The sequence below is a fragment of the Pholcus phalangioides genome, unplaced genomic scaffold (assembly GCF_987345545.1).
Source record: "Pholcus phalangioides strain wild (caught in Gottingen) unplaced genomic scaffold, Ppha-v1.0 ptg000013l_1, whole genome shotgun sequence".
NCBI classification, from domain to species: Eukaryota; Metazoa; Arthropoda; class Arachnida; order Araneae; family Pholcidae; genus Pholcus; species Pholcus phalangioides.
Window position 1 is genome coordinate 8659766 of NW_028301606.1, and position 12783 is coordinate 8672548.

Here is a 12783-nt window from a genome sequence, read left to right on the forward strand (position 1 = left end):
CTATTGCAAATTGCAGTATATTAAAATGAATTCTGCAAAACAAAACGTTGAATATGACAAATATGTGAGATCCTGATTCATTCTTATTTTGTAGCAATTATCATAATATTTACGAGTCGGGAAGATACTTTTAGGCCTTGATTCCACTATAGAACAAAAATTCAATTTTGGTTTCGTTGAAAATACGTTAAAAAACGAGAAATTTTTACAAAAAAGTCAAGGGTGAAAAATAATGTGAAAATACGGGTGTCTGAGAAAATACGGGACACATGGTTACCCATCTACTACCTATCTTATGCGTTTGCACTGCCATCTATTGACACTATTATTCGTGGTTATTCTTTCCTCCATGGCTGTTGTATAATAATATCAAGATATAGTAAACTCTGTCTGTTTATGTCACTGAGCTATAGGAAAAAATGGAGTGAAATCTCCCTATAGAATAATAAGGAAGTGTGCGAGTCGACGCGGAGGAATACAAAAGTGGGTGTGAAGAAGCGAAATCATGGAGTCATAGGCGGAGATAGACCTGGAAGTCTGGGATGGGGGGCATGATGATTGATGATGTCAATTCATATATACATTAGATCAGTTGACTCCACCTTTGACGCTGAGGTGGGGGGGGGGGAGAGGCAATGCCCCCCGCCCCCCGTATTTCCGCCCATGCATGGAGTATTATCTAAAAAAATTTCTTTTCATATGAAAAAAGTTAAATTTATTTTAACAAACAGCGCAATTCGCCGATTCAGTTCAATATATTCTTGGTCCCTTTTGAAAATATCAACCCAATTATAACGAAAAAAAGTAATTCGCCAATGTAAACGCGTATGGCCTATACGCGTATAAGGCAGCTTATAAGTTGCTATAGAAACTGATAGCGTCCATTTTCAGCACAAACAAGCGGAATAGGGCACGGTTATATAGGAGGTCGTGAATATAGGGTTGCCTATAGCCCCTCCTTATATAGTCGCCTTAGGGTTGTCGAAAGGCAGGACATCACGTGACCTTTTGTCATCTCCACCCCATAATACCGCCATGAGCGAAATAGGCAAAATACTGCATGTGCATGCCTACCCCAGCATTTAAAGTACTGGGAACTTCAGTATTTTTGAATGTAGTCTTTTATTTTTTCAATTGTATTCGTATTATTTTATTAGTATTGGTGTACATTTGTCCGTATACAAATGGTGATGTCATGCTCTGCCTTTAATTGCACCAACCGATGAGGAAAATTGAAGGAAGATGGAAATAAATGTCACTGAGGTCCAGGCACGGCCATAGCGTGTCTTCTCGGGGCCCTGGGACAGACTTTGGCTGCCTAGGCTGCTAAAGACTCACTGGGCTTATGAAAACGTTATAAGCAGGAGGAGATCCATTCAGGCGGGAAAACGTTTCAAGTGGGAACATTATAATCGGGATCGACTGCATTGTGTAAGATAAGTGTACATTTTTGTGGGGCAGATCAAGTTTGACGAGATATCTCGGGATTGTTGCTGAAAGGGTTAAATGTTTTTAGCATTGAGAATTTCAAAATATCTATATCTTTTTAAATTCTCAACCGTTGGGGGCCGTTCAAGTATTACGTCATCATCGATGGGGTGGGGGGTTTCCATATTTGCTGACTTATGATGACAAGGGGGGGAGGGTTTGGATAATGTTTACATCATCAAACACCTTATATGAAAGTATTAAACATTCTTAATGGCATCTTATTCGGTGCACCAAAAACGAGAAAAACCTTTCGATGGTTTGTGGGCACACAAGTGCCCTACACAGCCACTTTAGTGATCTCTAAATGTTTCGTGGATCCAAGCAATCTGGAAATGCGTACGGGCCGCTTAAGTGCTCTGGATCTGTGTCACGCATCACTCACGTGATTCGTAATTATATGCCGCGGATCACTTAAATAATCTGAGAATGTGTCGCGGGTAACTTGAGTGATGTAGAACCGCAATGGGAGTCACTTAAGTGCTCTAAAACTACGTCACATGTCCCTCAAGGGATCGCTAAATGTGTCACGGATCGCTTAAGTGTTCTGGAACTGTGTCCCGGGTCATTCAAGTGATCAGAAAATGTGCCACGGGCCACTTAAATGTTCTGGAACAAAACAGAATAATTCTACGGGACACTTAAGCGATCTGTAAATGTGCCACTTAGTACATTTTTACAAAACTAGGTTTGAGGGGGGCAGGCCGCATTAGATAATCCTCAGGGACCTTTGGTTCGCGAGCCAAGGGCCTTTATGCGATTTCCCCATAGTATGGCTTAGAGGGAGGGTCGCAATGAATTTATTAAAGATAAATTTTGAGTTCATCGTCTTGAAATAACATTGAAATTAACAGAAATTGATTATAATAACATATAAAGGTGTTTTCTTTCCGGTGTCAGGTGTTTAAAATTTCGTCAGAGCAGGGCAAGTGCCTGAAATGGGCAAAAAACTGTCGGGCAACAATGGTTTTTGGGCCTCAACAATCAATTACCGAACGTTTACTTTGGTTACTGTGGTTCCCTAGCAATGCGTTTCAGACGTATTTATGTCTTTACAATGGTTTGTCACTTCTTTAATCCTGTTAGTATATGTATAATAGTTTATGCCTTTATAATGGTTTGCCACATTTTCAATACTCTCAGTAATGAGGCTTTTTGAATAGACGTCATAATCATCACCAGCATCGCTTTGAGGGCCAGGAAAAGGGTGATCCTCATAGAAATCAGTGTTATAATTGCCGATTCTACTGTATAAATGCGGAAATTTGGTGGGGTTTTCAGTGGCATCAATAATTTTGAAAATTGTATTGAATTCTCGATTTTTGAAATATTGAGTTCGCTTAGAGATATACGAAGCCCAGGAGATTAAATAGGAAGTAATTAGCCCCGGGCCTACTTTTGAGTTGGACACTCATGCAATAACATTGATTTCAACTTTTTATTTACATCTTCTCAAGCATGAAAATTAATGTCTCCGGATTGTCTTTTGATATTCAACTGCATAAATCCATGTAGATTGAGGGAATCGAAATACCCATCAAAATAAAGGGGGGGGGGAAGGGGCTATTCATTTCCACGTTTCTTCAAATTTAGATTTGTTTATTTCATGAGTCGCGCATATTGGTTAACTTAAGACACGGTTTGCATGTCCCTCAAAGAAAGAGGGAGATATCACGTGATCCATAAAGCCTCGTTGAAGAAAACCCGGGCAACGCCGGGTATTATAGCTAGTACCTTCTAAAGCAGAAAGTGCTCTAGAAGGTGTCGGCAGAGGTGATGACGAAATTTTGCTGACAAGGCGGGGGGGGGGGGCGTTCAAAAATGGCTGAAAATTTGCTTACGTAATACTTGAACGGCCCCTCGGTACTAAAGAGTTCGGGCCCATTGCACTCCAGATAGAAGAGTTTGAATTTCAAACGTGTTCCTGCTACAGGTCGATTGCCCCCAGCCTGATCTTCTTTATTGTTGGTCATAGTTTTCCAAAAACTTTTTGTTCTATCACCCTCTTCTTCAAATTTTTTTTTTTCTCTCATCGCCCCGAACTAAAGTAAACCCATGGGATCCTATGTTAAATCCGAAGGTTCTATCGCCCCCCTTGAGCCATTCCATCGCTCACCAGGGGCCCGACATTACCCACTTTGGGAAACACTGTTTTAGGTGATGGAATGGGGGTCGGGGAAGGGGTTGAAACTTTTCACACATATCATGTCATCACATGTAAAAATCATATGCAATGTGGTTAAGAAATTGAAAGAGCTATCAGGAAAATGTGTTGATTCACCTGCCAGTAACAAATGTTTTTTATTAGCGTCCTCTGCTGTCGACTTAAAACATTAATTTTTTGAATTAATTAATATTATAAGAACATGTTTGTCTCACTTTTTGGAAAAATTTATGTTTTGAGTTACTTTTTAGTAAAAATTATTTATTGCAAGTAAACTCAATGACAGGGAAATTTGATGCAGTCAAAAAAAATATCTGTTAATATAATTTTAATTTTTCATTTAAGTCGCTTGAGAAATTTTGTTGATTACACATACAAATTTTGGTTCTATTTTTTCAGATTCTATCATATTTTTTTTTTCATCCGTGAAATCAATTTCTTAATAGTGTTCAAAATAACTGATTGTTTACAAAAGGTGTGCTGACGTATGAAATAATCGGATAAAGTGAAATATCGGTTAATACGATGTTTCTTCTGCTTTCATGAGCCTGAAACTAAAAACATTACAAAAAACTTGACACCTGTTGTAGTATTTCTAGAGCTTATATATTTTATTTTGAATTTAGAGTAAACAGGGCAGGGCAAATTGCTCGACGTGCCCAGAGCATGTAAAAATTTCGACCGGGAATGCATTTTTTATATGTCCATACATTCTCTTCGTTCGATACATAAATTTTCCGAAAACACTGTACGTTCCCGAACTTTAACACTGATATTTTCGGAATGACGGGAGCCACTGATCTTTACTAGGATGATTGACGCTTTTCTTTGGCGTCATTTGTATACAGTTGATTTCCCCATTTCCGGCTTAAAACGTTTTCTCGCTTACAACGTTTTTTCATGATTCTTTTTTTTTTGTAAAACATTATATGTCGGATTGACTGTACTATTTGTCTCAAGATTATCTTCCGGCTCGTGATTAAAAACTAATTCCGAATTATAAATTCCTTGTACCATTTTCATCGGCATATGTATGCATATCCTATTCGTACGTATTATTTTTCTATGTATATTTTCCATACTTTTTTTATTCTATTCCCATATTAATTTTTATAATCTACAAATATACTTATATACAAATCAGGTAGGAGCGAATATTAGTGAGTCTCTGTCAGAATACCGGGATTTACTATTATCCGCTAGGGAGGGGGGTTCAGATGTGGCAGTGATTCCAGTGCTGCCAAGGGGTAGTAGGGGATATAGGAGTAGGATCCACCAATTCAATATAGGCCTGAAGGACATTTGCTCCTCACTTGGGGTCACGTTCTTGGAGCTTCCCGCATTTACCGATAGGTGGCTTCGTTCGGATGGGATCCATCTAAATAAGAGAGGGGTCTGGGAGGTTTACGATAGTCTTAGGTCAGGTTTTTTACTCCCAGACCACGTAGTCGGGAATGCGGGTTAGTTAATGATAATCACAACAGTACTGACGGGGAATTACCCACCTCTGACTTGGATGGCTTCTCGATTGACAACAAACCACCGGGCAAATTAAAATGTGTGTTAATAAATGCCAGGAGCTTGGGTAATAAGAAAGATTTTTTAGAAACTATGATAGTTGTGGAGGACTTGGATCTTATAGCCATTACAGAATCTTGGGCAAGCGATGGGGATGAATCTTTCTTACACATCTCCGGATACGATACTTTTTTGAGAAATAGATCTGATAGGAAAGGGGGTGGAGTGTTGATATACGTGAAATCCTGTTTGAAGGCTAGAGAGTGTAACGTGCAGAGAAGTGATATTGAAACCATATGGGTTGAACTTGAGAACAAAAGATGTCATAAGCTTATTGTTGGGGTTTGTTACAATCCACCGAATAGGGATCAAAATTATATCGCCAAAATGCATGATGAAATTTCCTACATGTGTAAGCGAAAGAGGGTTCTCATACTAGGGGATTTCAATTACCCGGGTATTGATTGGGAGAACCTTTCATCTGGAAATCAGTATGAAAGAGACTTTCTTAAGTTGGTGCTCGAAAATTTTTTGTATCAGCATGTATCAGAAGCCACTAGGGGTACTGCTATTTTGGATTTAGTTCTTACTAGTTCTGAGGATCTAGTTGAACATGTTTCGGTGGGGGAAGAGTTTTCTTCCAGTGATCATCGTATCGTCAGATTTCTCTGTAACTTTTCCTCGGGTAAGGTTGATAACAAAAGACTGGTTCCTTGTTTTCGGAGAACTAACTTTGATGTTTTGCGAAGAAGGTTAGCGGAAGTTTTCAAAGACCGGTTGGAATCAGTAGGGGTGGTAAGTCAATGGGAAGAATTTAGTACGAAGCTGTCCTCTGTTTTGCACGACGTCATACCCTTTGTTCGAAAAAAACGTGTTTGTACATCACACCCTCTATGGTTCACGGATAGCGTGCGGAACCTTTATCTTGAAAAGAAAAGAGCATTCAGAGAGTATAAAAGTGGACGAGGTGACCTATCATTGTTTACTGATAAAAGAAGACTGTTGAAGAAAGCGATAAGGGATAGTAAAAAGCAAGTTGAATCTAGGTTGGCAGATAACATTGGCTCTGACCCAAAATCATTTTTTCGATACGTCAATAATGGATGTAAGGGGACAGTTGGCCCCCTCTCGATAGGAGGCTCAAAAGTAGAGAGCAATGTAGGCATGTGTAGTGCTTTCAATGACTTTTTCGCGTCGGTTTTTAATGGAGATAATGATATTCGATATACGGGTGTTGCATGGGGTAATAAAACGCTCAACGATATTCAAGTGGAAGACGTGGAGGTCCTAAATCTTCTAAGAAATGTATGTGCAAGCAAAGCACCAGGACCAGATGATATCTATCCCAGGGTTCTCAGGGAAGGTGCTAATGAATTGTTGGGGCCAGTCGCACAGATATACAGGAGTAGTGTTGCTGAGGGTATCGTCCCGAGAGATTGGAAACTGGCTAACGTTGTTCCGATATTTAAGAAGGGTAGTAGAGAAGTGGTGTCTAATTATCGTCCAGTGAGTTTGACGAGCTCCCTCTCGAAAATTTTGGAAATTATCATCAAAAGGCAGTTTGTGAAGTGGATAGACGAGAATAATGTATTGTCGGATAATCAGCATGGGTTCAGGAAGGGGAAGTCATGTGTAACTAACCTCCTTTGCTTCTATGATTACGTGACTAAGGCTTTGGGTAAGAGCAAAAATGTCGACGTTGTTTACCTTGATTTCCAGAAGGCATTCGATCGGGTCCAACATGGCAAACTCTTGAAGCGTTTACACGAGATTGGAATAGGGGGCAACTTGCTGAATTGGATAGAATCGTGGTTAAGAGATAGGTCGCAACGAGTTATGGTGAACGGGGAATTCTCTGGTTGGACAGACGTCACAAGTGGAGTTCCTCAGGGAAGTGTCCTTGGCCCCATACTTTTTTCACTTTTTATCGATAAACTCGATCAGGGTATCGATGGAATTACTAGCAAATTCGCAGATGATGTGAAGCTAATGGGGGTAATCGGGAATGAAAGCGATAGGGAGTTGCTCCAGACCAACTTAAACAAGATTGCAGCATGGGCAAATGAATGGAGCATGACGTTTAGCGTAGATAAGTGCATGGTCGCTCATTTTGGTTCGAACAACCCACGGTTCTCTTACGAGTTGAATGGTGTCACTATCCCGGATGCAACTAGAGTCACCGATTTGGGAATTCTCATTGACGAGCGACTTAAGTTTTCTGAACATTGTTCAGCGGTTGTCAAAAAATCGAATAGAATGCTTGGTCTCATTTTCAAAAAGGTCTCTTCGCGTTCTCCTAAAGTCATTCTTCCGCTTTTTCGAGGCTTAGTTCGTCCTGGACTGGAGTATGCTGTAAGGTTTTGGAGACCATACCTACAGAGGGACATAGACTTGGTTGAAGGGGTGCAGAGAAGAGCTACGCGTGTCCTTATTGGCACACAGGGCTTGAGTTATGAAGAAAGACTTCATTTTTTGAATATGTTTACATTGGATGAACGCAGGTGTCGAGGAGATATGATCGAAGTGTTCAAAATTTTCAATGGGATGGATAGGATGGACCATGAACTTTTAGTACACCGCCAATCGACTGCTTTTACAAGGGGACACCAGTATCGATTGGTGAGGGACAATGCAAGGTTATGGTGTCGCAGGGAATTTTTCTCCAATAGGGTTGTTAATAAATGGAATAGCTTACCCCCGGAGGTAGTAAATTGTAACACAATTGACACGTTTAAAAAGAAATACGATAAACATGTTGGGGTAAATCGAGAAGCTATCCATTCTTAGAATAAGACAACCATAAGTATTCTTTATGGGCATTGTATAATATTTTATCATGTGTATATATTGTTTGTAATTTGTGTTAATTGCATTTTTAATTGGGTTGCTGTATTTTTGAAACATATGACAACCATATTTTTATGGGCATCTTTTTATCAGCCACCTCGTTGGGCATTTTGCCTGTTGTGGCGTTGTATTTGTATTTGTATTTGTATTTGTATCATTGAAAAGCAGATTCAAATGGGTTCAGCCAATTTTTAGAAAGTTTTCGGACCCTTAATATTCCAGCCTTTAGTTATTTTTCTTTTTTCCCCATTAATTATAGACGTTTTTTTTGCTGCTTATTTTAAACATTTTCAGTGCCCTTTTCCTGCCTATTCTGACAGTTTTTAGTGCCTAAATTTCTGGGCTCTGGTGATAAGTAATATATATAATAAGAGGGAAAATGTGTTTACGTTTTATGAACAACTTTTGTTAACAGTCGATTGCACAGATGATGCTTTACGAAAATCAAGGACCACACACCTCGCTACACTTCCATCTTGCATAACATAAGGGACAATAAGTACATCAAAAAACAAAATAAATATTTAATATAATATTCAAAAATAAATAAATATCGTTGAAAGTCAATATCGCCTAATTAAAACCGAAACAAGCATTCCGAAAAGTGCTTTCGGGACAGCATATTTACGGGGAAAATAATCGGAATGTCTTGAAAAACTGGTACATATGGCCAACCTATGTAGGGGTGGCCGATAAATTTTTTGGTGAAAAAAGGGCTCTCACTTCAAAATTTTCGGGAACCCCACTGTTCTAAACCGTAGTTTCCATGCTTTTTGTTCCATTGCCCCCTTCTTCAGAATTTATTTTTTCTCTTATCACCTCCTCCAACTCAAGCGAACCCATAGGATCCTATGTATACCCGTAGCTTCTATCGTCCTCCATTCCTTTGCTCACTTTGGGAAACATTGCTCTAAACATACACTGTCGCCATCTGGTGGCCTTGATGTCATTTGCGAGCCGCCAGTGCTAAAAAAATGTGCTGTGGATGAGTTGAGCACCTTTGGTTTCTAAGCCCTATACTATATTTCCTCGAGAAAAATACAGAAAATTAGGATCCAAACATATACAAGAGCAACGGGAAATCTCTAGTTGTTGCTAAAAAAGATGCCAATTATTGCCGAAATCGTGGTCATCATTGAAGTCGTGGATGAAGGTATCATGACTAGATAATACGATGATTTTTACCATAAATATTCGCGTCAAATATATATGTCTCCGATTCCATTTTTATCCCGTGAGACATCATTTTGATTTACTGAGATTTGCAGAAGAACTTCATAACCTCATGAATTGGGAATTTTAGCTATAATTGGCAATATATATATATTTTTTTTCGTATATGGAAACTTCTTTGGTGGGAAAATAGACTATATATCCATATTTTTCCCGAATCTTTATCCATTTGAAAAAAATACGATAGGTTTGGATTTTGAGTACGTCACGTTTCCGATTCTCTCTCTCGAAAAAATTATCCAACATGGAAAAAATGTTCAATTATTTCTAATTATCACAATTTCTTTTTCAATCAAATATGGCCACCCATGATAATAAAGACATAAAAAATTCATGCACAGTATGTGATTGACACTAATTATATTATTCACCAAAAGAGGTCTTAAAAAACGTCAATCTCGGTTGCAACAACCTTTCGGTTATCAAGACAAAATTTCGTATAATCTGCGATGTCGTTATAACCGAGTATGTAACTGTATATTTAATAAATCTGGTGTCATGCTTTGTATGTATTCATAAATATCGAATTTTAATAAATAAGGAAACAAGTACGAAAAACATTCATTTATTATTATTTTCTCTATTTTTTGAAAATACGCAGTCACATACAAATATCACACAAATACAACTGTTTTTTTTTTTTGTTCTGCAAATGACGGAATCGAAAGAAAACATCGTGGATGGTGCATTACCAGAAGCTCCTGAATGAAAAATTGTGAACCTCACCAGGAACAAATCGATCACAAAACGAGGATGGGTATCCAGGTTCGTAAGTGAGGAAAGGGGAGGCAAGATGGACAGCTACAGAAGGACAGTAGGTATGCGGGGTGTCCAACAAATATCCATGAATGGTTTAAAAATTCATAGAAACTGAATAAATATGTACATTTTTGGGGAATGCCGTTTGCGCAAAGTTATTATCGGGAAAAAAACTGGTTCAAATTTTTGTCGATAGAGGACGCTGCACGGAAGCTAATTACTAGAAATATGCTATATTACTAGAAGTAAGAGTACTATAAAAGACAGGTCGTACGATTTCCTGAGTTCTCTTCTGCTGGCGTTACATGAGATTTTCATTGTGATGTTGACATTGGTCGCTAAACCGCTGTCGGTGAAATTCTTTTACTTCAGTCACGAATTGCCGGCTGAAGTTCTTTACAAACGTTTCGGATACAGAAGAGGTTGAAGAGAGGTTCGGGTATAGATTTCTGCAATTTGCTTTCGTGCAATGCCCTCTATCGACAGAAATTTGAAGTTTCCTTTTTCTATACCCAAAGCAATCTCCCTTCACGAGGATAACTTTTTCACAAACTGCATTCAAATATACCGATTAATTCAATTTTGACAAAGTCTAAAATTATTAATGGATTTATGGGGGACAACCTGTATATTTCACATACAGGGTGGGCAAAAAAATCCGCAAACTGAAAATTAAAAAAAAAATTGAAAAATTATCGCATTGAGGTGCGCTTAGCAGAGCCATTGAAAGTCATTAAGACGGACTCGGCGTCAATTTTTTCTCATTTCGCCACTGAGTTGTGGGGAAACACTAGCTTCAGTGCATTCAGCAGCGTATTTTTTTAGCTATACCCCAGGGCGACAAATTTGAGATATGAGTAGTAAAGAAAATTAGTGGAATGGGAGAAGCGTGGCAAAATTTGTGTACGATAAAAAAACCATAAATTCACCTCTGTCTAGAAATCGAGTAGCCTAGATTGTGTATTAGTATGGAAGTGACCAAAAGAGTTTTACCCATAGAGCAAGGGGCAGCTCTTGACTGGCGTGACCTACGCAGCCTCAAGAAGCACAATCCTAGCCGGGGTGCCAAATCTAAGTTGAAAATCTTTGTCCACCGAAAAAAAGCATGGGGGGGAGGGGGCGCAGAATGAAAATTGGTCCCGCGTGGGTAGAGATTTTTTCTCGAGCCGCCAGAGTAGAAGGTACCGAGTCGGTGAGTGACCCAGAAAGTTAAACACTGGGCCAGTAAATGACCTAGAGCATGTGCAAGCATGTGAGTGACCCAAGGAGAGCGAATGATTAGGACAGTGAGTGACAAAAAAAAGTGTCCTATAAAGTTTGTGAACATGGGAGTAACCAAAACAGTAACCTAGAGAGTGTGTCACCATGGGAACAACCAAAAGAGTGACTTAGAGCGTTAATGTCAGGGCCAGTGAGCCACCAAAAGTGTGACCTAGAGATTGCATAAGCATGGAAGTGACCGAAAGGAGTTTCCTAGAGGGTGTTCCTAGATAAGCATGGGAGTGACCTAGAGAGTGTGTAAGGATGGGAACAACCAAAAGAATGACCTAGAGAGTGAAGGACCAGATCAGTGAGCCATCAAAATAGTGACCTAGACAGTGTATAAGCATGGAAGTGGGCAGAGGCTAAGCGGGCTATGGCCCAGGGCAGCGAATTTCAGGAATGCGTGGTGAAGAAAGTTAGACTGGAATGGGAAAAGGGTGGTAAAATTCAAGTAGCGCGCCCACAGGAGGCAAAACAATAAATCCGTCTTTGCACCCTGTTTAAAATTTGAATAAAAGCCACGCATCCCCTCTGCATAATCCCTCAAACACTTTTATGACAAACGTTTTTACTGACTTTATACCCACACTGTATATATAACATATAAAACCCATATGTATATATATATAGTTTTAGACCATATCTTCCCTGCAGTTCTCTTCACTGTTTTGGCGCGAGAAGCAGTCGGAGACGTTGGCGAAGGAGCAGTGAGCGTTGACGCAGATGGTGGTCGTTGTCAAGCTGACAGGGCTGTCAGACTTCAACGTCCTACTTTGCTGGTGCTTCTCGTGCGATGACTTCATCGTTCCGTATCGCATCGAATGATGACGCGACGATTTCCGGATCGAACGTCTAGTTTTCCGCCTTTCCAGATGATGTTTCAAGGAGTTTTGAACCTGAGGTGTAATGAACGATCCAAAGAAATAAATACATTCATTTTTTCATGCTCATCTATAAAATTGATTTTCTGTGTGTGTCTGTGTATGTTCTCTATACAAATCTACAATTTTAGATCTATCGTTACCAAACTTTGCATATATACCAAATGGGACCCCGACTTTAAAAGCTCGTCAGAGCAGGGCGAATGCCCGAAATGAGTGAAAAACTGTAGGGCAACAATGGTTTTTTTGGGTCTCAACAATCACTTTCGGAACGTTTACTTTGGTTGCTGTGGTTCCTAGCAATGCGTTCCAGACATGCCTATGCCTTTATAATGGTTTGCCATTTCTTTAATGTTGCCAGTATTATGCTGCATGATAGTTCATGCATTTGTGATGGTCTGTTCACTTTTTCAATCCTCTCAGTAATTGAAGAAAACCGGGGAAGCGCCGGCTATTACAGCAAGTATATACGGTCGAATCCCGTTATAACGAACGCCAAGAGACCGGAGGAATCACTTCGTTAAAACGAAATTTCGTTATAAAGGAATTCCAGGTTACCTAGCATTGTTCCTATGTAAACTTATTTCGGGGATTAAAAAAGTGTTCGTTAAAACGAGATTTTCACTAAAA

General features: G+C 39.4%; 1 protein-coding gene across 1 annotated transcript in view; it reads right to left on the reverse strand.

Moving 5' to 3' along the window:
* Positions 1-9842: 9842 nt before the first annotated feature.
* Positions 9843-12783, reverse strand: part of LOC149078564 (diuretic hormone receptor-like) — a 99158-nt gene continuing 96217 nt past the window's right edge. The window contains exon 12 of the mRNA XM_089240683.1: positions 9843-12168. Within this exon, the coding sequence (XP_089096809.1) occupies positions 11905-12168 (264 nt within the window). The 3' untranslated portion in view covers positions 9843-11904. The remainder of the gene's footprint in view (positions 12169-12783) is intronic.